General features: G+C 46.6%; 1 protein-coding gene across 1 annotated transcript in view; it reads left to right on the top strand.

Annotated features, from left to right (window-relative positions):
• The first annotated feature begins 4604 nt into the window (after positions 1-4604).
• The window catches only part of VANGL1 (VANGL planar cell polarity protein 1), a 45936-nt gene continuing 25957 nt past the window's right edge, over positions 4605-24583 (top strand). Inside the window, exons 1-4 of the mRNA XM_086882834.1 lie at positions 4605-4752; positions 12498-12789; positions 14522-14648; positions 17847-18454. Coding sequence (XP_086738960.1) covers positions 12707-12789; positions 14522-14648; positions 17847-18454 — 818 coding nt within the window. The 5' untranslated portion in view covers positions 4605-4752; positions 12498-12706. The remainder of the gene's footprint in view (positions 4753-12497; positions 12790-14521; positions 14649-17846; positions 18455-24583) is intronic.

The following is a 24583-nucleotide window of genomic DNA, read 5'->3' as shown; positions in this document are numbered from 1 at the left end:
GCTGCGCAGTACTGTGCGTTTTCCCTTTCTAAATAGCAGCCACCCAAAAGGGAAGGAAGGAGTTACTTTGTAGTCATGTCCCTCTGGCCTCTCTCTCTCTCTTCTTCTAAATAAGATTTTTTTGCAGCAGAAGAGCTGAAAAGTGGCACCTTGTGCTCTTCTGTCATTGTGCATTTACTTAAACTTTCGATGTAAGCTGCTGGAGTGAGGTCAGTGGCTGAGAGCACGATCATGCATGGCTCAGATTGGCTGTATGAGGAGTTTCATCAGATAGGACCTATGAAGTGACATCCAGTCTCAGGAAATTACTTTGCACCCTGTGCTGGAGGCTCCAGCTGATGCTGTATAAAAGCAGGCTGTAATTCAGAGTGACATTTATACTTGTGCTGGCTCAGCTCACGCTTGTGTTTCTTGACAAAGCACTGCCTTTGATTCTCAGGGCATTATGCACACAAATTTTGTCTTTAGCGGCCTGTAACTTGAGAATGATCTTTCCCTTCTATTCAGGAAGTAGTAAAAACAATACCAAGCTCAGAAATCGATCAGGTTTTATGGACATAATCAATTATGTGATTTTGTCACTGAATTTTGTCAGAGACAAAAATTGTCTGGATATGTCACTGTGTTTTGGGGAAGGTGGAGCCTGGATTTTGAGGAAAGAAGACTGGTTTCCAAGGTGATGGAGAAAAGCTACATCAAATTCAACCTCAGTATCTTAACAAAAATATAGTATGTGTGTATCTCCAAACAGAGCAGAATCTGACCCATGAAAATGATCAGTAGAAAAATATAAGGATAAGGAGATTGATTTATTGAAAACAAGCCAGCGTTGTGGAGGAAAAAGAAAAGCAAGCTTCTGAGCTGGGAGATGACTTAATAGTGTAACATACATGTTGTGTGAAAACTCCCACCACTTTACAGTACATGATCCTGGAAGAGAGAATGTAGACCTTTATTCAGGTGATTTCAGTGAATAGCAGTGCTGCTCATGCACTGTGATCAGCAAATCAAAGCGTAAGACAAAATGATTCAAAACCCTAATAGGTTTGCCATAACAAAGGATAATGTCCACATTTCAGAAAGTGCCTCGTCTCCCCCTGGTATTCTGTCCAACTCATACTTGTCACAGTGCAAAGTCCAACCCTGAGGCATGCAGTAGATGGATTAGCAGAATTACATATGAGTGTCTTCTCTAGAACACAGATCTCAGTATCATTTTTAATTTCTTGCAAGGGTGTGTATTTCATGTTGGACTACACCATCCATCCATCCTGGCCCAGGTCAGGTGGTACTGCAGTGGTGGGGAGGCACGTAGACCCTTCAGAAAATGTAATGAAGACAGGAACTGTCTGGATCCTCATGTTTCAAGCAGGAAGAGAAGGTTCCTGCTTACACTTGTAACATTTTCCTGTGTGTTTCTTCGAAGCTAAGGATAGAAACAACCCCCTCAAGGAGCTGTATGAAATGAGAATGCTAATCATGTTGCTGCTGCTAAAAACAAATCAACAGAGAGTTAAGGAAAGACAGAAGCTGCTTTTTGAAAATCTGAAAAAGGCTTGGGTTTTGGTGGCTTAAGCAGAAAAAAAATATTTTATTAACTTACTTGCTGAAATAAGTGCAGGGCATCTACTAGCCTTTCTCTGCTGCTTCTAGTGAATTTGAGGTTGCAGCATAGACATTCACATGATAAGGATTGCTTTTTTTTGTTTTTTCCATAGAAGAGAGACAAATTTGGAGCAAATCAAAGGTATTTATGATCTCATAAAACTATCTCAAGTCTGCTGCAGAAAGGGATGGAGACTCTGAAATCATATCCCTTTCTTGCGTGCCACTTCATGAAACACTTTGGGCCTGGCTTCATATGAGTGTCTGAGCTCCTCACCTATCTGTGTGTGCATCTAAGATTGTGCCATAAAGCAGTGCTGGACCATATACCTGACCACTTACAAATCCTTCCTAAAACATCTCCTGGCCCCTGTTCCAGCAGGAACAGGAAAAGATCAAAGCAGAGGAGAATGGAAGAACCAGAGACCAACTTTGTTTGATATGGACATACTGGAGTCCACTAACATGATTTAGGGAATCATCATGGGCGCATCTGATGCACCAGGAGCTGGGATTTTTTGGCTTTGAGAAGAGGTTTCAGGATGGAGTTGATGTGTGTAAATGTGTATCAATATGTATAAATATCATTTGCAAGGAAATAAAAAAGCGGAGCCTGACTCTTCACAGTGGGACCTAGTGAAAGGAAAAGAGGGAACAGGTGCAAACTGAGATATATGAAATTACATTTAAACATGAGAAAAACCCCATTTTTACTATGCATGTGTTAAACACTAGAACAGGCTGCCCAGGGAGTTTGTGGACTCCTTGTCTTTGGAGATGTTCAAAACCTGCCTGGCACAGCCCTGACCAACCTGCTTTAGTTGACCCTGTTCTGAGTGGGGAGACGACCTCTAGAGGTCCATTCCAACTGAAACTATTCTCCTGTGAACCTACGTGACCCACTCAGGTATGTCAGAGAAAACCCTAATCAACTCTAATTTTGCCTATTCAGTAGTGTATGGGAGCAGAGGACTTCACAAATTTCTGAACTACGACCCTACTACACAGGTAGCTTGACTCACATGAAACATTTCCTCATGTCTCAGAGGTTTAAACAGATGATGAGAGATAAGCATGTAACGATATCTCAGAATCTTCCCCTGAGCCCATCTTCAGTCTGTTCCTCCTTTGCCAGTGTTCCGTGTAGCACCTTGACCTAGATAGGTGTGAGGGGCTGCACTGCTGGGTCTAACAGGTATCTGCAGCAGGTCTGGGCAGGGCATGGCTGCTGGTCCTCACTGAGGTTTGTATACTTCCCTAGCTTAGATCTCTTAGCAATCTCCTTTCCATGGGGTACTGCAACAAGTCCTGCCGCTCTAAACCATGAAACGAATGTTGAGAAATCCTCTGAATCTTCTTGAGCAGCTGCTGGAGAAACATAGTAGGAAAAGAGATTTAGCAGTTTGTTGGTTTTGAAGAAGTCTGGTTAAAGATCTTTGGTAAAGGCCTCTTTCCCTTGTTGATGTTTCCCCCCTGAGCTTCTGTGGCCTTTCAGGCAGGGCAGGATCTCCCCAGCACCGCACAGGTAAAACCTTGCTCCTTGTAGCAAGTCTCTCCCCTGCCCCAGATGTCTGTCCTGCGTAAGCTCAAGCCTGTTGTCTTTTGTCTCATTTTGCCCACCTCTGAGCAGGGAGGACACGAGCCATGCCCTTTACCAGGCAGTGAGACTGTGGCAGGCTTTCAGCAGGGTGTCAGACGCTTTTGAGGGCAGAGACAGTCCCTGGAATGCAGCAGAGTACTCAGGCCGTGGGCAAGTTTAGACACATGTTGATGCATAATACAAGATGGAGCCTATCAGTTGATATCAGACTCTTCCAGTCAGTCACAGGGTTGGGTAAGCAGGTATGCCATGCAAAATAGGAGGTAATGTAACTACCAAATCAGAGTGATATGGAAAGGTTTCTTGTCGTTCCCAGTTGACTGTTTCATTGAGAAGTCATTCTGTGGGCTATGGGTGTTGAGTAGGGGGCAAGCACCACAAATGAAATTCTGGCATTATTTTGGAAAAAAGGAGTGAAGGCAAAGTGGAGGGGAAAAATAAAAGATGCCGACTACAGAAGCCATAGTAATGCAAAACATACACTGTCTAATAGGAATAACTTCCATTTCTTCTGCATTTGTTCCATTTGCAGCCTGGGTCATTCCTGAGCAGTTCAAAGTGCAGGACTGGAATCTAGGAGCTCTAGATTTTCTACATACATTCCCAGTTGCTAGCTCATTGTCTGTCCTGAAAACTTAAATACTTTTAAAGGGTAAGCCAACCCAAAGGTGAAATTAAATAGCAACAACATTTACATGTAGAAAAACTGTCATGGGCTAACATAGGACTCTCCTGTTTCTTTCCCACCTGTCCAGAGCAAGTGGTGCCAGGAATTTGGTGCCCAAGGCAGGCTTCAGGCAAACCAGGCCCTTCTCCCTGGGCGGCAGGAGCTCCTTCCTCATGGCAGCCTTCTTGTGACCAGGGGCAAAGGGCGCTGCAGGCTTTGGCTGGAGGAAGAGACCAAGCCGTCCCGAAAGCGAGGCATTAGGGTTCCTAGCAATACACTTAGCCTTGGAGGAAACGCAAGGGATACCGTAGTCTGGGATGGGATAGCTCCAAGGGACTGATCTGTCTCCTGAGGGAGAGGGTGACGGCATAGGACAGGCGAGGAGCGTGGCTGGGTGGAGGAGAGCTGCAGAGCCTTGGAAGGGCTGCGGGGCTCGTGGGGTGGGCACCGGGAGCAAGGAGGGTGGCGATGGGGAAAGCAGCGGCAGGAGATGTGAAGGAGCGTGTGTACGCCCCGAGGTGCAGAGGAGGCTGAACTACAGGCAGAGGTTCAAGCGTCAGACCAGGCCTCAGGGCTGAGTAGCGGGTCCCGCCGCAGAGCCCCGCCAGCCGCGGCTGCAACAGGGCCCAGGCCCGGGGGGTTCAGGGGCAGGAGCCTCAGCGAGCGAGCTGCCGCTTCCCGGGCAGGGAAGCCTCGGCCGGGGGCGGTGGCTCCGGCGGGGGAGGGACGGGGTGCGGGGCGGTGCCGGGCACAGGAAGCGGAAAGCGGCAGCGGCAGCAGCGACGGCGGCCGCCGCCGGGGAAGGTGGCGGGGAGCGGCGCTGCGGCTGAGGCGGCTCGGGTCGGTGCCGGCAGCGGCATGGGACGGCCGCGGGAGGGAGGTGAGTCCGTCCATCTGCCCGTCCGTCCGTCCGTCCGTGCGGGGCCGGCCGCGGTGCGGGGGGCGATGCCGCTGCCCCCACCACGCCCTCCCGCCGCCGGGACCCCGGTGCTGGGGCGGCGGGAGCGGCGGTGTGGCAGCCTCCGGCTCCCGCGCCTGGCCGCAGGGTCGGTGCCCGGCCGGGCGCTGCGGCTGAGAGCCCGCCGTGCCCGCCGCCTCCCGCTGCCCTGCCCGGCGCTCTCCGGGCTCCGCGCTGCTTGCCGTGCCTGGGCGGGGGTGGAAGGCGGGCGGGGGCCTCCATCCTGCCGGCCGGGGCTCTGCCTGCCCGCCGTGAGGCTGCAGGGGCGGCGGGTCCGCGATCGCGGCATCCCGGGATAAGCCCCTCGGTGGCGGCGAGGGCCGCTCCGGCTGCCGAACCTCGCCTTGCGAGGAAGCCGTGCGCTGTTGGTGCGAGAGGCTCCGCGCTGGTGTGAGTGCTGTGCTGAGGGTGCCTCGCCTGCCCCCGCCGTGTGAAACAAACTGCTCTGTGTCTGGGCTCATCCCGCTGGGCAGCGCGGGAGGGGGAGCAGAAGTGACGGGAAGGAGAGCTGCTGCGAAATAACACGGGGGATTTGGTTCTTTTATTCAGAAGGTTGTCAAGGTGGTGAGCTAACTCTTATGCCGGGGGTTGAACGCTTTCAATTGCAGAGTCTGTGAAAGCTTAAGTGACTTGACTTTCCGTCTGGGGAGGCGGGCGATTCTGTCACTGTTTGGAGCAGTGGAATTTTTTTTAACCCCGGGTTTGTCAGTAGTGAGCTGCCCGCAAGATCTGTGCAGCTATTAAGAGTTAAGAAATGGAGTCACGCTGGCTGGAAGTGCAAATTAAGATGCTATGAAGTATGTTCTGTGATATCATTGCCTGGGAGCTCAGCCTAACTTCAGGGAGGAGAGCTGTGGAGAAGGGAGCTTCAGCAGAGCTTTGCCACCTTTGAAAAGCTTCGTTTTGACCGTGCTTGGCTCTTTTCCCCCACTGGGGTTTGGCTGCTTAGCTGGCCACAGCTACGAGGCCAATGTTGGCTCTGTGATCGCTCCAGTTGTTAATTTTGAAAAATAAATGTGAATGGTGTCTTGTAGAAAGCCTCCTTTAAAAACGTTCCCTTATAGCTGAAATTTTGGAATAATCCCAGACTGTCCTGGAACCGTCCAGGCAAACTGCTCACAGCCACTGACCAGCAGCTCCCAGTGCTTCTGGCCTTTTGTTTTTGGTTTGTAGTGGCAATTGTTCCTGGTGGCTGTTGTCTTATGGGTATGTGCACCTGGAGAGGGCTTACTGTCATTGTGAGACTGGGATACAGTACTGGGAGAGCACTCCTGCAGCTGTCCTAGCAGAAGTGCGTGTTGTGGTGTTGTAGTCTGCCTTCCTTGCACCCCCACCTCTTGCAGCCAAAGCAAAGGATGGTATCAGAAATGTGGCTTTGCTGCTGCAGGGCTTGTGCTGCTGTGTTGGGGACCTAAGAGACAGACCTGAGTGGAGAACTGTGATGTCCAGTTCTGCTGGTAGGAAACAGTAGGCTCATGTTTCTCCATGTCACTAGGAGGAAGAAAATGAACCCGTGTAAAAACTATCTTAGTACTTCTTTTAATTTCTCATTAGCCTGTATGTCAGAATTTTCTGACTTGGGTCAAATTAAAAATTAGTGGCTGTTTCCTCGGGGGTCAACACCTTTGCCATCTCTCCTTGTAAAGACAGCATGGCATTGGACTTGTACAGATTTGAGCATGAGGGAGATAGACACCATACTGTGGAGTCCCACTGTGCTGTGTGCTGGGGATTTGCACAAGGTCTGTACATTTCTTTTTTGTTCTAAATTTATATAGAAAATGCTGGCAGATACACAGTGTCTTAAAGGGGGGGGTGTGCTCTTTCAGTAGAGAAACCTTTTGCAGTTCATGCCTTTTAATGCTAACTCAGTATCTAAATGCTGTGGCTAAAACTAAATTTTGAAAATGAGGTGCAGGTGCTGCCTGCTGGGATAGGCAGAGTCAGCAGTGTCTTGTGAGATTCTTTACCCCGCTTGTTTCAGTACAGTTTTAAATGTCGATATGGAAAACTGTATTCCTGTGTACAGTCCCAGGTGCTCTGGTGTCCTGAGGCTGGCTTGTACCACGTTGCATGGCTCTGGATTAAGAGGAGCACTGGAAGGTCTGGCAGCACATGAGTGAGGAAGCACAAGCTTTCACCAGTCTGACAGGATGGCACTGAGGCGTAGTTTGCATGATAGTCTTGAATGCTCATTGTGCTTCAGAAACTTGGACAGCACAGATGTGGCTCTTGGAGTGGGCAAAGGACATCCTCCAGAGAAGTGCTTCACAGATGGGCCCCATGTAGAGAGCTTCCAGCTGTGTAGCAGGGGGGCAGGAGGCTGGGGGTTACTGCCTGGAAACACCTCTCACTTGGGTGGAGGTTTTGCCTGGGCATTTCTCTGGTCAGTTGCTGTGTTTTCAGACCTGTGTTGTTGCGTGTTCTGACTAAACAGTGGATTGCTTCAATAAACCAAGTGGCTTTTCTTTCTGAAATATGCATGTCATGGACTAATGGCTTTCAGCTTTGGGGCTGGAAATTCCAGGGGATCTATGAAATCTTTCTGAGGAGCCTCAGAGGAGCAGAAGAAAAGAGAACCTATTGCTAGAGGGCTTGAATTTGCTGACAAGTAAATGGGTTTTTTTTTAGAATAAGGGGCTTGCAAATCAAGAGCCACCACCATAGAGTAAAAGCCCTGGTTTAGTTATATGTATTTTGAAGGCCAAAATTGACCTTAATGACATGCAAAAATAAATACCAATATTTTAGAAAAACCTTGTTTCCCAAAGCTCATTGCTCGTTAAAACTGGAAGTCTTGGCTCTGCGAGTAGATTAGCATGGATGAACTTCTGTGCTTACGGATCAAGTTGCTGGATTGGGGCCTGCTCAGGAAATTCAAAAGCAAGAGGTTCCTGTGGCATTGCTCATAGGTCTTACTATGTCTGCAGTTGAACGTTACGCAACTTCTCGTTTTCCTGAAGTGAATAATGGGAATGAGCTGCAGCAGCACTGTGCAGCCAAGCCAGTGCCAGAGTTGGAAAAGCTTCCTCGCTGCTTAGCCATCGTAATTGTTTTTACTTTTGAACCCTCAGCGCTTGAGGTTCGGTGTGTTTGATTTGCAAAGCTCTTCGTTTCACTAAATGAAGGCAAAAAAAAAAAAAAGATTTCTCAGTGCAGTAGCTCGTGGGCATCCATTACTCCACAGACAGCTGGTGCTGTTTAACGAGTGAGGCTGACGGCGTTTGGAGCCGAGTCGTGCGCACATCCTCGCGGACACTTGTGGCTGCTTGCGCTCCAGATGGCACTTCCAAATACACACAGCTTCATGAACTGACTGGTAAACCAACTCTAATTGATTGCAAGTTTTAAACAGAGCGAGATTGAAACTGTGCAAAGATTTCAAAGATGAGCTGCTCTGGAGTTATTTGTCTCAACTTCACAGGAGAAATTCCATTGGGAAAGCATGGGATGTAAAGGGGAACTTTTGTTTGCATTTGCCCTCTTTGATTTAAAGATGTAACTTGCTCTTTTAAATTTCTCTTGGGCTGGGAGCCAAACTGAGCTCCCTTGAAGACGATCACAAAGCAAACTTCATTGGAAATAGAATTGGGCTTCCAGTGTGGAAAATAGCAATTCAGAAGAACTCTTTTTGAGATTTATGAGCATGTGAAAAGAGGGAGTTACAATGAGTTGTGTAGCTGCGTAGAAACTGTAATTAGAGTGATCTCTGTGGTATTCAGGGTAACTATATTTCTTCACTGTCACGCAGGGTGCGGCAGTCCTCCTTGCCAGCACAGGGTCCCAACATTTACTTTGGGGTGCCCTTACCATTGTTTTCCATCTAGTACATGGCTTCTTTCTGTCATCAGAAAGGCAAAGTGAGAGTGCTGGCCCTACTGGGAGCAAATTTCTGGGTGTACAGTTTATACAGTTGTTGTGGTGGAGCAGAGGAGGCATTCCCATCTTCCCTCTAGCTGTTCGCTTGTGCTGCTATTCACCCTGATGTTGGTTTTGATGTTTTGAGCTGTGCTGTGAACTAGGTCACGGAAAGGATCCAAGACAAAAGCGTGGCAGGGGGGAGAAAAGGGATTTTTTGTTTTGTTTTCCAGCAGAGCTGTTTGCTTGCTGGGAATTGTGTTGACACAACCGAGAGTGGTGAACCGTGGTGCGGAGGTGGAAGCTACTTACACCAGCTTTCTTGTCAATGCAGAAATACAGTGCAACTGTACCCTCAGGCCAACAGAGCTTTGTTTCATGCAGGGCCAGAAGCTCTGCAAACAGACCATGCCTTCAGTGGTGTAATGCCTTCAGTCCTTCGAGGTGTAATGATCTTTTGTGAAGCCATTTCGACTGGCTACGTTGGGCTCTGAATTCACGCTTTTTTGTGAAGGGTTGAGGCCCCAAATGATGGGGCTGCTGCTTTAAGGAGAACGCTTGTTCTTGCCCAGAGGGGTAGGGTAGGAATTATCATTAACAGTTATGTAGTAGTGGAGATGTGCAGTCTGTGCTTAGTTTGGATATGGTTGTGTTACGAAGAACACACGTACAGCTTGTCTTCTCTAGGTCTCCTCAGGCTTTAGTAGTGGGCACTCTTGGGCTAATCCATGGCTGACTTCTGTCTATGCCATTGGAAGAACTCCAACCCAGAGATGTAGTTTAGTGTCTTTTGGTCCTGTCCTTACCTCTTCCACAGTATCAGAAGCTTTTCTGGTGTAAGGCTGCCCTGCCTTCCTGCTATGAAACAGACCAGGAGGTGGGTAACTGGCTTGGCATGGCTATTGGGGGGGTGTGTGTTTGAACTGTGCTTCTCCCTCCTTGACTGGAAGTGGTGTCTGTCTAGCAATCCAGGCTACCCTCTGTTGGACAAACCTAGGAAGCCTTCTTGACAGTCAGTCAAAGATGGGCATCAGGCAAAGCCAGTGGTCTTCTGCTTTTTCCGGCTGAGTTTGGGTAGATGTATTTTGTTCCTTACTGCCCTGTGAGTGCCTTGACAGGAAGATCTATTTAGCCACTGGTGTATCCTTCAGTCAGGGCATGGAGGAGGTGCAGAATCCCTGAGTTCATCATAGAGTCACATAGGTTGGAAAATACCTCTAAGATTACTGCTTTTGATGGTGATCCAGGAGACTTGATGTTTTTTGGGGGCCGCCTTGTTGACTTTTCACAGAGCTGTGTCAAAACAGTTGCTCTTGCTTACACAGAAAAGGAAAGCTGGCGTGATCCAGCCTGCCCTGCCGTTCCTGTGTCAGTCTTTTCTGCCTGGTGCCCAGCACTGCCTTGCTTCACTCGCCATCAAATGGGCACTGCTTGTTCATGGTTCCTGTCCAGGCAGTGTGAGCATTTCCACAGCAGCCTTTACCTGCAGAAATGTTCCCAGAGGCCTTCAGAGAAGTATGATCCTGTGCTGCTGGGGTGAGAGGGGTCAAAAGAGGAGCTCTATTCCCAGTCCCCGTCTCAGCTCTGATTCTTTTACCCAGGTATTTGGCGGAAAATTCTATTATGTGGTTAGAGGAGAAGGGTGAGAGTTTATACTTTCCTAGAGGGATAGGAAAAATACATAACCCATACTGATGTATGCCAGCAGCTCTCCTTGCTTTTCCTATTCCTGTAATGCAGTGATATGTATCTGTGAAGGTAATGGTTGTTCTCAAAGGGACTCCAGTAACATCACAAACAGTGATGTTAAGACTACAATAACTTGTCACCTTTTGTTCAGCTGAGGGTGTTTCTGATCTGTGATGCCTAATGACTGCAAAGTCCTGTGTAGCCGTCTCCTCACAGTGCTTTTTGAACATAGGGGGGTCATGGCCTCACCCCCATTTATCAGAGGAAGACAAACACAGAGAAAAGATTTTTCTGTGGTTGCCTAGCAGAACAGTAGAGGTAAAAATCAGCTTTAATGAGTCACAGCCTATTGCTGGAGCTGTAAGGTACAGGCTGTGTGCAAGTCTAGGGAGTTAATGAGTGTTAACATCACATCCTAGACAGGGGGATTTTTATTCTTGTTACAGTAATGATGCCATTTTCCAAACTGTGCTTGTGCTTTGGCATTGTTTTACTGTTTAAATCCATCCTCATTCCTTTCCTCCTGAAACCAGGCCTTATGGTCCCATCCTTATTTTTCCTTTCTGTTATTCTCTGATGCCTTAAAGTTTTCTCGAGGTAAGATATGCCCTTAGAGCTTGGGAATCGTGTACACAGAAGGTCCCCACGCCTTTCTGCTTTCTGGGAGCCCTGGAAATCCCAAGCATTGTGCCAATACCTGCAGCTCTGGATGCACTGGGGATGCAGCTTTACTTTGTTGCAGATTGCACTGCCAGCCAAGGAGCTCTGTGGGGAAGAGGCTTCATTCTTTTGCACCACTTGCATGTCATAGAGCTCTCTGCTATGCTGAGAGAGGTTTCTGGAGGTGTTAGTGGAGGAATCTTATGGCTGGCAAGAATAGCCAAAGCAGGATTTCTGTTGTTGTCCCTCTGTCTTTGGGGAAGGAGAGGGCTCAAAGCAGTGGTTGCCTGTTTTATTGCTAACAGCTTTGAAAACTGCTGTGAGCAGAAAATTACGGAGGGATCTGTTTTAATTTTAAAGTCTTCTTTTGCCCACTGTGAAAGCACAGCATAGCTGTCGTCCTGTGTTGGCTGGAGGCAGCAGTTGCCTGGGCAGAAGGCAAGTGAGAGTGCTCCTGTGTGCCACAGAAGAGCTGGGCTGTGCCAAGGTACCTCTGTCCATAGCTGCAGCCCTTCCCTCCTGCCTATTTTACGTGTTTCCCCAAACTGGTGATTAACTCCTTAACTCTCCTCCTTTCTGTTTCTCTTCTCGCCTCATGCAGGATGTGGATTTGGAAAGTGGGATGATGTCTACCCTTCCTTCCCACGGGGCTCAGGGTTTTTGACATGTTACTGTTGGGAATTGTTCTAATGTTGCCCTGCTCCTGTTCCAAAAAACACGACCCTCTTCTGCCCGTTACAGATGTGACTTCAGCTACTGTTCCAAATGGAAGTACACTGTAAGAAGTGCTGGCCCATATAAGCTAGATGTGATCTCTAATCGACTCTCCCCAGTGTTTTTAGTATGTGTATATATAGAGATGATTTTTAATAAAATTGAATTCTTTGAGGCCCAAAATAGCTTCTGGAGGCATAGGTTAGAAAGAGAGGGAGGTATTCATAGTGCCATTGATCGTACAGTAACTAATGCCTGTATAATGGGCACAACTTGCAGTTGTGAAAACAAAGCAGGTTCAGACATGGTGGGCTGATTCTTTCCAGCATTTCTCCTACGGAAGTTGCCATCACCCCCACCTTATCCCCCTGTAAATAGGCTTATAATGCTGCTGTTCTGAATCTGGGGTTATTTGGACTGTGTGTCACACAGCAGAAGAGGTGTGGTGTCGAAGCCAAGCCTGGTCCTTTTTCTGTGGGTGAATTTCGGGCTGCTGTGCCTTCTCCAAGTCACTGTCTACCAGGTGACCTAGACTGTCTCTTCCAGATTTTTGGATGAATGGGCTAAACTCTACAAAACAAATGCATTGAGTTCATTTAAAGCTCTTCAACTAGATCAGAGAGAGAAGTATTGACCAGGACAGGCTTGATGAGTGTGACATGTGGCCAAAGTGGGGGAATTCCTGCAGTAGGAATGATGTCTTGCTTTGCTTAGAGTGCACTTCCATACCTTTTCTCCTTTCTTAGGTCGACCGTGAGAAGCCAAGCACCCTCCCTCCCCTCCCCTCTGATCAGATTCCTTCTAAGTGAAGCTCACTCAATCTCTGAGGCCCAGATCTCACCGATGACTGGGAAGCAAAGAGTACCCAGGAAAGCACTTTTACCACGGACTCCACCTCAGGAGCACCAGGAACCCATCTTCTAAATAAAATCTGTGCCCCTTCCGTGCAGACCCGATGTCTGCTGCAATGGATACAGAGTCAACATATTCGGGATACTCCCACTACTCAGGTCACTCCAAAAAAGCTCACAGACAAGGGTAAGGAAATGTTTATTTTTAATTACTTACTGCTCTAAGTTAAGACATGTCCTATGGGGAAAAAACTGCAAGCCAGGATAAAATCAGTTGGCCCATGTCTCTGGAGGAGATACACGTGGAAAGTTCTCATGGGGAACACAGTGAGGAGACTTGAAGCTGCTAATTCAGTGATACTCAACCTGTTGGATGCATGCTGGGGTTATGTGTGGCCAAAAAAATTGGGATAGTGCCATCAGAAAGAAAAGATCACCTAACTCCCCTCTTAAAAAGCGAGGGATGAGTACAGTATCTGGGACTTCCTAAACTGATAATTGCTGGTTGTCTTCTGATGCCATTTCTTTATTCAGTAATAATAAGGCTTCCTGCCTTTCCCCACCCTCCTCCAGGCTACTCTGTTAATGGTGTGTTGAGGGTTTTTTTAAATAGAATTTGAGTGGTACTTGAGTCGGCAACAAATCCTTCATCAGCGTTGATTGGATTAGAAGTCAAGCTTTTCTGAACTTGAATAGCAAGTCCTCTCTGTTGTGGTAGTTCAACAGCCTGAAAACCCATCTGCTGTGAAACTTCTGATTATTCGGAAACATTTTCTTTTCTTTTTTTTTTTTTTTTCCACATCATCCTTAGTTTTGCATGTAAAATATGTGCCACTAAGTGTTTGCAACTTATTACTGAGCCGTTCCAAAATAATTTTGCAATTCGGAAGTAATTATCCTGTGTGGTTGGAAAAAGACTTCTTCCATGAAGTCTCTTTGCTCACAGTCCAATTACTGAGTAAAGCATCTCTCCTTTGCCCTTTTTTCCCTACTTTAGCATCCAACCCCAAATACAGATTGCCCTTTTAAACTTACAATGCTGTGTGGAAAAATGCCTTCAGAGTTCCAAAAACAACACAAAAATCCTAAAGCCCTTGAACTGGAAAAAGTGTCATCCCATGAAACCCTTGGTCTTTGGTAATTTCAAGAGAGAGGCAGAGCTGGGATACTCATGAGAGTTAAGCCAATCCCTGAGCACAATGAGCATTTCCAGAGCAAAGGCCACTTTCCTGTCCATGTGGGAACGGGGAGGAAAACATTGGTGAGCAGATTGGTAGGGCTTAATTCATCTTGAGACTTTCTCAGATGAGAAGCTGTGAGGTCTGCAAGGGTGCTTTGGAAATAAAGACTGGCCTCATACCCTTGATGTTCTTGCTTTCTTTGTGAGAGGTTAACATGAGGTTATTAACCAGTGGAAATAAACTTCACCAATTGTCCTACAGTGCTAAGGTCAGAGATGACAAGACTCTGCTTTGCAGGAACTAAAGCTTTATTGATTAATTCCTTGTGTTAACTGGTCATGTCCCTGCAAGACATTTTCTTGTAGGTGCAGAGCTGTTTAGACCAGTAAATTCCAAATGGAATTGCCAGTTGTTTGGAGAATGCAGACTTCCCTTTTAAGCACAGCACTGATGGAAGCTGTTTTAAGAGAACATGAGGTGGTGGGCATGGATTCCTGTCCTCCCCTCTGCTATCACTGGTTTGACAGACAAACAGGCTGTCAGTTTGTCTGGGCAAGGTCCCTTTCTACCTCCTCCAGAGCTTTTGTTGCAGCCTGAGTCTATCTTGATCAAGAGATGGACAAACTTGACTGATCTAATGCTTGGGACACCTGTTGCAGGTAGAGGTGCAACACATCTCAGGCCCTGCTCCATAGAGTAACTGGTAACGTTGTCCTCCTCCTCCTCTGTTTGAAAAAGGAGCCGGGACAGACACAAATCTCCCCGAAGCAAAGACGGCAGTCGGTCTGAGAAGTCGGTCACTATCCAGACGCCTCCTGCAGAGCCGCTGCTCGGGAACGACGCCTCTCGGGCAGAGGAGGGCCAGGTGAGGAGGGTGTGAAAGCAAACGTGGAGTGTGCGTTGTGGAGCAGAGCATGTGGCTTACCGGCTCCTGAGTAGGAAGAAAGAATTGCTTGCATGCTGTTTAGTAAAGAATCACGGCTTACGAGTGCTCTTTATTTGTGCATACAGCTGAGGTCTCAGTCATTTCTGTCTTGTTCTAAAGGTTTGTTTCTGACAGCACCAGTGCTGGTGTGACAACTCCTTGGGCACTAATTTGGCTCTCTCTTCCAGAGTGTCATCTGTCAAGCTCTATAGAAACATCTGTTTCCATCATCTCACTGTGCTTTATTCAGGTCAAGCTTTTCAACCTGTATGTGTATTTCAGTTTTTAATCGGGGTTTGCTCTGGGTAATCATGTGAAGTACATTAGAAGCAGGATTCCAATAGGGAAAGGAGTCAAGAAATGTACAACTAGTGTGAAATAGCTGTGAAGGAGGGTGAACTCAGAGAAAGCTTGTACATAACAATGGGTTAAGGAAAAACTAGAATAATGCTGCATTTGGATTGTACCTACAACAGATCCAGTGCTCTCTCTGCTCTAGCAGGTGATATGAAGGTGCATATTCATTTCCAAAGAATGGCTGATGCAGCAAGACATAGAATGCAGGATGCTTCAGTACCTCCTGGGCTGGATTTGGGGTTTGTTAATCCTTGGCTGTGGGGCTCCACTTCTGCCTTTACAAAAAAAGAAAAGAAAAATCAGTGTACAGTTTCCAGCCAAACTGTGTATGGTGGTGCTTGTAACAGTATTCATGTAGCTACTGGTATGCTCATTTCATGTCCTGTAATTTGGTATTTTGTAATCAGATGCTTGTTTTCATGAGTCCCAGCTATTATTTCAAATAGTTGTAAAGGCACTGGTGAATTCCTGAGTCCTTGTTTTCATGCAGACCTCCTCAATTAAAGCCAGAGCTAAATAAGTTGATGTGTGAGCCAGACTTTTCTCTGGGGAGCAGAGTATCCTCAGTTAGGTCCAACAACTGTGTACCACTGGAGATTTAGCCTCACATTTCCACTCCTGTGAGGAAAGGCTGAGACAGGTGGGGTTGTTCAGCCTGGAGAAGGCACTGAGGGAACCTTATTTTGTAGCCTTTCAGTATCTGAAAGGAACCTACAAGAAAGCCAGAGAGGGGCTTTTTATGAGGGCATGCAGTGATAGGACAAGGGGGAATGGCTTTAAACTGAAAGGGGGTAGGTGTTGATTGGATATTGGGAAGAAATTATTTCCTGTGAGGGTGGTGAGGCACCGTAACAGAGAGGTTGCGGATGCCCCATCCCTGGAAATGTTTCAAGGCTGGGTTAGATGGGGCTTTGAGCAACCTGGTCTGGTAGAAAGTGTCCCTGCCCGTGGCAGGAGGGTTGGAAATGGGTGATCTTTAAAGTCTCTTTCAACCCAAAACATTCTGTGAGTCTGTGGTTCCATATAAATGCACATATTTTGCATTAGGCTGTAGTCCACTTTTTCAAGGGGAAAGAGTTGTAAGGGCTAACTGTGACTAGGCTTGCCTGTTGTCTTCTGGGATGTATCTTTAAGCTGCTCTGGTGTTCCTGTGTCCCTTCTCTTTTCTGTGCAATTTTGCAGCTCATCAAATGGAGGAAACTATGCAGAACTATTTCATGCATAAACATAAAATAGTTGAAATGCTTAAATTGCAGAGATGCTGTTAAAGAGGGCAATGTGGTAGGAATATGCTGTCTTTCAGGACATACTACAATGCAGATATCTCTTCTGGGGCCTCTGCTTTGGTGAGAAATGATTCAAAAAACCCCTCATATTAATTCAAGATGCTGACTATTTGTGGTTGGTCTGTCTCAAAACCCTACTGCTCTAGGCATGGGAGGTATTCATGTTTTGGAGTGCATTAGAAGTTGAACTCCCTGGAGTTGGGAGTTGTTCAAAGTAGTTGTGCTGCTTCAGTCGACTCCTTTCCCAAAGAGTCTTTCCTCTAGCTCTTAAAAAGAAGTGAATGAAGGTCTAAAATTAGGCCTGTTTCTTTCAAATAAGTTGTTTTGGTCAGCATGTGCAGTTGGAGAAGTCTGAGGGAAGTTGTAAATCTTATTAATGACACAAGCTGCAGGAAGATATTCTCAGGAAGAAAAGCAAGAATGTGGTTCTGAGCGAGCATTGTGGCTACAAAGGTGCCAGGTGCCAAGCAGCAGAGCCACATGCACTGCCAGTCTGCCATGCATTTGTGGGAAGAATCAGCAGCCTCCACGTGCATGAGTCACTCCAGCAGCAGATGTGAGTCAAATCCGTGCATGTCAGTATAACTCTGGCTGTGCCAGCACCTGGAATGAGCAATTGGAGGCATTGTAGCATGGGAGAACCAATGCAGACATTGTCTGATGTTAGCTACGGAAGAAATGAGACTTTCAGAACATGTAATGTCATCTGAAACTTGCTTGCATGGTGACTGTATTTCAGGTGAGCCTCTTAGTGGTTTCTGACAATGGCCTGGATTGTAATACCAGAACTACTTGGCAGTCTAGGATCCTCTAAACTTAAAAGCCCCATACCTGAAAATATCCTCCATGATCACCTGTAATGTGTTGGTTTAACTAAACTTTTGTTAGATTGTCAGCTACTGAGGGCAGTGCTACTGTAGAGGAGAATAAAAGACAGTGAAGTGGAGGAACTTGCTGGAGGTGTGGTTGCTTCTGTTACGGATGGAAAAATAATGTGTGAACATGTTTTTGATTGTGTAACAACAACAACTGGCTTGAAACACTGAAATGAAAATTTCCCTTCCAGGTACTTTTGTGGTGCAGTTGCACTGCAGAATTTGTGGGCTGGAAGAATGCTAGTCCTTGCCCTGGACATGGGAACTGGTGATTACTACAGTTTCCAAGACTTATGTCATGTTACTCATTAAATGTGCTGGAAGAAGAACCTCTGGGGGTACAGTGAGTGGCACAGCAAGCTGAGCTACCTGCTCTGCACTTACGGGCTTTTAGCACCTAATGTTTATAGTCACTGGTTTGGACAAGTTGCTGTTCTTTCTAAACCTTTAATAATTGTCAGGGTTGGTTATTCACTGTGTTTAAGGTGTTGCTTTTGCTGTATATTTTTTCTGGAACTTAAGGCTGTCATAGCAGTCTTTCCAGGCAAGAAAAACAGAACATCTGAAAGGAACAGCCTGATTGTTTCAATGTTATTTCAATTTATCTCTTCCTCCTTCAGGATGACAACTGGGGTGAGACCACGACAGCAATCACAGGCACCTCTGAGCACAGTATTTCCCAGGAGGACATTGCCCGGATCAGTAAGGATCTGGAAGACAGCGTTGGGTTGGACTGCAAGCGTTACCTGGGCTTAACAGTGGCAGCTGTTCTCGGACTCCTAGTCTTCCTTACCCCCATTGCCTTCATTCTGTTACCCCAGATCCTGTGGCGAGATGATCTGGAGCCGTGTGGTACTGTCTGTGAGGGACTGTTCATCTCTGTGGCGTTTAAACTCCTCATTCTCCTGATTGGGACCTGGGCTCTTTTTTTCCGCCAACCCAAGGCAGACCTACCAAGGGTGTTTGTGTTTCGGGCCCTTCTGCTGGTCCTCATATTCCTTTTTGTGTTTTCCTACTGGCTCTTTTACGGCGTTCGCATCTTGGACTCGAAGGACACCAACTACCAGGGGATCGTGCAGTACGCCGTGTCTCTGGTGGATGCCCTGCTCTTCATCCACTACCTGGCCATTGTGCTGCTGGAGCTGCGGCAGCTGCAGCCCATGTTCACCCTCAAGGTGGTTCGCTCCACGGACGGAGAGTCGCGATACTACAGCTTGGGACACCTGAGGTAGGTGCAAGCCCTTGGAGTCCGGGGGTGTAGATAAGTGTGGCTCTGCTGTGGTGTGAAGCGTCAGCTGCGTTGGAGTATGTGTTATTGCTGGTTCCTGAGTCTTCCCCAAGAAGAATTCCTAGAGTCCCTCCAAAGTTACCAAACTGAATCTGTCCCCTCTCTGAGTGTGGGAGAAGCTGTACTTGCCTCAGAGGAGTCCTGTGCATTTCAGTAAATGAAAAAAGCTGATGTCATAACATTGGGATGGTCAATGGGCGATGCCTGATGAGATCTTTAAGATCTCTGGGCTTATTTCCCCGTCTCCTTACTGGAAGAAAATTGAGAGCTCTCCTTGTGTAGCTGGGGCTGCCTTGAGCCTTTTGATTGTGTAGGCCAGGCACTGCTTTGGGAGCAGCCCTTCAGGCCATGCAGAGCGTAACTGTTCCGAGACTCCTGACAGCAGGCAAGGCCATGTGGCAGGGGCTGAAGGTTTTGTGCATGATGCTCTTTTTGCCATTAGGTGTGGATCAGTTTGCTGGGTTGGATGTATCTGGGAGTATTTGGGAGCTGTAGGCATGACACACACATACTCCTGCCACGCTCCTGCTGGCATTAGCGCTTCCTTCAGCAGCAGTACAAAAAAGGACAGGTGTCTGAATTGCCTTAGTTCCTGTGTCCTGCAAAGCTCTCCAGAAATCCCTTAGTTCCTGTGTCCTGTGAAGGTAGCGGCTGAGCTCTGGAGATGATTCCCCAGGCTGAATGTGCACTTAAACATCTGTTCAGTTTATCCTGTCCAGACCCCAATGGCATGTGTATCTGTGGCAGATGAAGAGATTAGCATCTGCTGGTTTAAGTGGATGTAGGAACAGACTCTTGCAGTCATTAGCTTAGTGGTGGAATTGCTTTGAAGCAGATTTAGTGGTTGAAGCTGAAGTCCTTGAGTTTTCTCCTGGATAAAGAAGAACTTGAGGCCTGTTCGGTAAAGTAAATCTGGACTCTGCTTTGTTTTCCTTCTCTGTAAAATGAAGGGGAGAGCCCCTCTTCTGTAATGGAAGTGCACCCATTGACTTAATTAAATGTCTCTTTCAGGATTTCAAGGAATGTACTAATATCTGTTGGTTTTCTTGTGAAATCAGTTTTTTTGAGCTTAATTGCTCTGTAGTCAGTGATCAAGCATAACCTATATGATGAGAGAGATGGAAAGATGACTGCCAGAGTTTCCGTGTGCCTCAATATTGTGCCTTGAGGTGTGATAAGGCAATTCAGTCATGAGTGAATTCTGCAGAGAAAGTTCTGTATGTGTCTGTATTTACCCATATATACACACACAGCAGGTTTGGTTTGAGAGTGTTTGCTTGGTGGTAGATTGTGGGTTTGTGTTCAGAGGAATTGAAATCCTACACCTGCCAAAGTCTGCACATCTGACTTGCCATTGGTGGCAAAGAATTTGATTGAGAATCAAGGCCTGAATATTTAATAGTGCATGTGTTAGAAACAGTGTATTCTCCAATTCTTTTTTTGCAGCAGGGTTTTGAAATGTCTTGGGTGATGCTAAGGCAGCAAAGAGTTGTAAAACCTGAGATGTATGAAAACTTGTAACTTTTTGCTGGCAAGCTGATTTCAGTTTCATTTGGTGCATTGAATGCAAGCCATGCAGCACATGGATGTCTGTCTTGTGTTACAGAAGAGTCTCATCAAGCGCGTCTGATAACGCTAAACTAGTGTTGCTTTTTCCTTAGTTTGACAGATGAGCATAATGTGTATTGACATGTGTTTTGAAACTTGTGTGTCTTTCCATATTTACTGCTACAAAGGTAAAGCTGTAGGTTTGATCAGGGGCCGAGTGTTTCCCAGCTAAGGGAGAGTTTGTCCTCTCTGTGTGTTACTTGTGCATAAGTGGTAAGAGCTTCTGATCTTGATCAAGAGTGTGGCTCCAATGCGACAAACTGTGTAAAAAGTGAGTGTAGTTAATATGTTCTTCAGCTTCTAAGGACTTAGGATTGTGAGATGTTTGTGAAACATGAAAAAAAAGAACTTGATCATCCTCACAGCATAATTTTGCAGTTTTCATTAAGGACTTGTCATGATGAAATGTAGGTTGGGGTCACAAGGGGCTGCCCTCTGCCCCTGATTCTCTGGATGAGGTGTGGGGCCGGAGTGGGAGGTCTGTTGATGGGAGAATGTGAAGACACAATGCAAGGACAGTCTGGATTTCAGGAAGGCTGGAGAAGCAGCCTTGTGGGTGTGCTGGAGAGGTGGCTCTAACTATGGTAGAGTAGGCATATATCACTTGCATCTGCCTTTGGGCTCTGTTAGCCACACTGAATGCTTGCCTCATCCTAACATTTTCAAAGGGGTCTTGGAGAGGTTTTGAGCTGTCTCCTGGAGAGAAGAAGCTTGCTTTAGCAGGTATAGCAATCTGTCTCCTGAAATCAAAACCTTTTGTCTCTTTGCACTCTCAAATATCTTAAAAGTTTTAATCACCAACAATCCATGGAGTCTATCTTCCCTCTGCAGTTTAGTGTGCTCTGGAGAAGCTGGTGGTACGAAGGGACTTGAGACATCTTATATCGTTCAGTGTTGCTTCTTGTAGTAGTCCTGGGTTTTTTTCTTCACAGCAAAATTGTTGATATCACCCTTTTTAATCCAAGATGGAAGCTTTCCAATTCTCCATATTTTCTGGTGAGGCAGAGAGAGCTGCTATGTAAGTATGAGAGCAACAGGTTTTCTGGGGGAGAAGGGAAGAAAACAATAGCTCATCTGCCCTTCTGGCAAACCATGTTTTTTGTGAGGCAGGGTATAGACAGGATTTTCCACCCTCTTTGGCTCCAGATGCAGTAAAGAAGTTGAAAGTGCTGAGTTAGGTATTCCACTCCACCCCTGAGAGCCCTAGGTCCAGGAGGGTAAGCATATTTGGGAGCAGTTCCCCAAATTCATATTATAATCAGCCTATTAATAGGCTAGCTTGATTTCACCCCCAGCACTTTGGCTATAACTTTTCTTCTGGGAGACTTGACTGCCAAAATGAACATTCCCTTTGGCATTGATTCAGGAGCTTGTAAAGGGGAGGTAAAAATTAAATAGGAGTCTCAATGAGTGTGGTGCCACGTCTCAGCTCACTGACTGCTCTGCTGCTCTTGGTACAAAGAGTTGTCATGGAGGGCAAATGCTTTCTGGTTGTGTGTGTGGGTAAAGAGCAGAGAGCAGCAGAGATTCAGGAAAGTGCAGAATGCTGGTGGGCCTTTGAAAGCAACAACAAAGGGAAATAAAGATGGGGGAGCACAAAAGTAGGTAACTTCTCAGTTGAAAGGCTGGCACTTTTGCAAGTGGTGGCTTGGATTTGCAGCTTTAGTTTTTCCCTGTAATTAGGGATGCTGATGACACTTGTCATCCAGAGTTCAGTACTGTCTTTACGGCTCAGAAACAGTGTAGGAAGTATCTTGCTGGAGAAATCCCTCCTTTTCTGTAGTTAGGGTGCTAGCCGTATTGCCTTCCTACCCAGTGAATACTCTTTCCCACCCCAGAGCTTTGCTAGTCTAGACAGCTCAAGAAAATGAATGTCTTGTAATACACATGGTAATTACTGATCTTCCACATAGACTGAATGTTGGGCTGCAGTATAGTTAGTCTTGGTTTTCTGAGGTTAGAAATGTTTGAGAGTGGGTCCTCCTCCCTTTTGCTCATCCTTGCAGCAGGTGTATGAGGAGCAGGGCTGTGATAGTTCATCTTGTGCTGGGCCATTTAAAGGAGTAAGAGTTTCAGTCTTCTCTCTGTCGTGGTTTACCCCAGCTGGCAAGTAAGTACCACACAGCCCCCCACTCACACCTCACTCTGTAGGATGGGGATGTGAATCAGAAAAAGGTAAAATCTGTGGGTTGAGATAAGAATGGTTTAATATTTTAATTAATGTAAATTATAGTACTAATTATAATGACAATGATAATAGCAATTGTAATGAAGAAGAGAGAGAGAGAGAGAGGGAAATAAAACCCAAGGACGGCAAGTTAAGCTCAATGACTTGCTCTCCACCCACTGACTGATGCCCAGCCTGTTCCCAGGCAGTGATTGGTGGCTCCTGGCCAGCTGTCCTCAGTTGATTCTCACTGAGCATGATGTTCTGTGGTATGGAATATCCCTTTGGCCAGTTTGGGTCAGCTGTCCTGGCTGTGCTCCCTCCCAGCTTCTTGTGCAACTCGTCACTGAACGGCAGAGCATGGGAAACTGAAAAGTCCTTGACTTAGAGTAAGCAGTACTTAGCAACAGCCCAAACATCAGTTTACTAGGAAGGAAAGTAATGCAATCCCAGAGAAAACCAGGACACTGTCCTTTCTGGTGTGGGCTTGCTTTTATGAACCTGGTGGCTAGGAAACTGGTGGGGAAGCCTGTGTGCATCTTTGGAATCAGTTCTGGAATCAGATGGAATCAAGTTTTGCAGATGGCTGTGTGCTGGTCAGTGTTCTCTTGTCAATCTAATCAAGAGAAGCTTGCTACTCAGAAATAGCAGTTCTGTATGGTAAAAGTGTGCTTGAATGTTCCCTGTACCCCTGTTACCCATCTCTTCTTGCATGGGTGTTTGCTGAAATGTGGTCTAAAAATTTAGGAAGAGAACAGCTGCTTCCTCAAAACAAGTACCTGTCTGAAAACCCTGTACCTTCTCTGCAGGAATTATCAGTACCTTACTGAGAGACCTGGTGGCTTGCACACTCACAAAAGAAAGTAGATGCAGACATATTCTGTGGAAATTCACACATTCAGCCTGTCTCCCAGCTGCTTTGGGTGTTTGTTGGACCTGTTGCTTATAAAGCTGAACCCTAGGCAGTCAGTATTTACTGATTAATCTGACGAGTGCTCTCTTGTCAGACGTCCCTTGGGGCCACTGGTACTTTGTTCACTACTGAGGGAGGGCTGTGGAGGGCTAAGGAGTGGGAATAGGCTTCTCCATATTCCAGCCTCCATTTGTAAGTCTTGACATCTGATCTTGTTGCTCAAATATGCCTCCCCCATATCAAGGGTGCTAATAAAGAGTACGAGGTTAGCATTTGAACTGTACAGAGTGCTCTTGCCTGGAGTTGTGTCATTGCTTATGCTGTTTTAAAGTCTTTGTACTCCTCAGAAAGAAAACTTCCATGGAGTATAGACGTCTTCGTTTCTATTTCTAGCATGGTTGTAAACCATGTGTTTAAACAGTTGGATGTATTCCCTCAGCAAGAGCTACTGAAATCTTGCTGGTTTCTGGTGGAGGACTGAGCCCACACATACACTTCTGGGATATTTGTTTCCAGTAGGGCAGTGAGAAGGGAGTTCAGGACAAGTATTGGTGCACCACAGTGCAGTGCTGTACCTGCCGAGCTAAATCCTGCTGGAGACACTCCAGGCTTTTCTTCTTCTCCCCTCTTTGTTTGGTCTGCGTTCCCAAGGACTTGAGGAATTACACTCCTTCCTCCTTGGGTTTTCTTCAACCTCGCCATTTTCTGTAGTGATGCACACTGATGAAACAGATTGAGCTGATGAGTTTTTACCTTGTTCTGTAGCAAAACATATTATTAACAGTCTTGCTGCTTTGGTTGCAGGAACTTGCTAGAAAAGCATGTTACACAGACTTTACAGACCAGCTCTGTTGCCAGAGCCTCCGGCCTGTGTGAAATTAGCCTCGTTCTTGAATACATTTTGCCTGTCCTAAAATCTGTACAAGGTGTCCTGATGCCCATTTGTGAGTTTCTCCTGCCCATCACCTAACAGGATGAGCACCAGCGTCTCCCCTCCCAAGAAGTTCTGGGATAGCCGGCTAAATGGGTGTTAATTTCATCTGCAAGTGTGAAGCTCCTGGGGAAACTGAGGGGTCTCTTCCAGAGCAGCTTCTTTAGCACTGAGAGGTGTCAGACTTGTGAGCCCCGACCCAGTGTCTCTCCAGCAGCACTTCACAGCACTGCCTTCACAACCACCTTTTTGCAACTCATCATCTCTGCAACTTCTTGCAACTCATCTGGGCTGCTTTTCCACCTCCCAGTCCTAAACCTGCAGAACTTTGTTCACAATGGGCAGTTGAGCATTAGCACCTTTCAAACACCCCACGCCATGAAGTGGTCATGGAATAGGGAAGAATGCTCTGACTTGTGGATGAGCTGATAATGACTTATATGGGAAGAG

This window comes from Cyanistes caeruleus, chromosome 3 (genome assembly GCF_971803275.1).
Source record: "Cyanistes caeruleus chromosome 3, bCyaCae1.hap1.1, whole genome shotgun sequence".
Taxonomy (NCBI): domain Eukaryota; kingdom Metazoa; phylum Chordata; class Aves; order Passeriformes; family Paridae; genus Cyanistes; species Cyanistes caeruleus.
The sequence above is the reverse complement of the archived record's forward strand: the minus strand, read 5'-3'. Positions and strand labels throughout refer to the sequence as shown.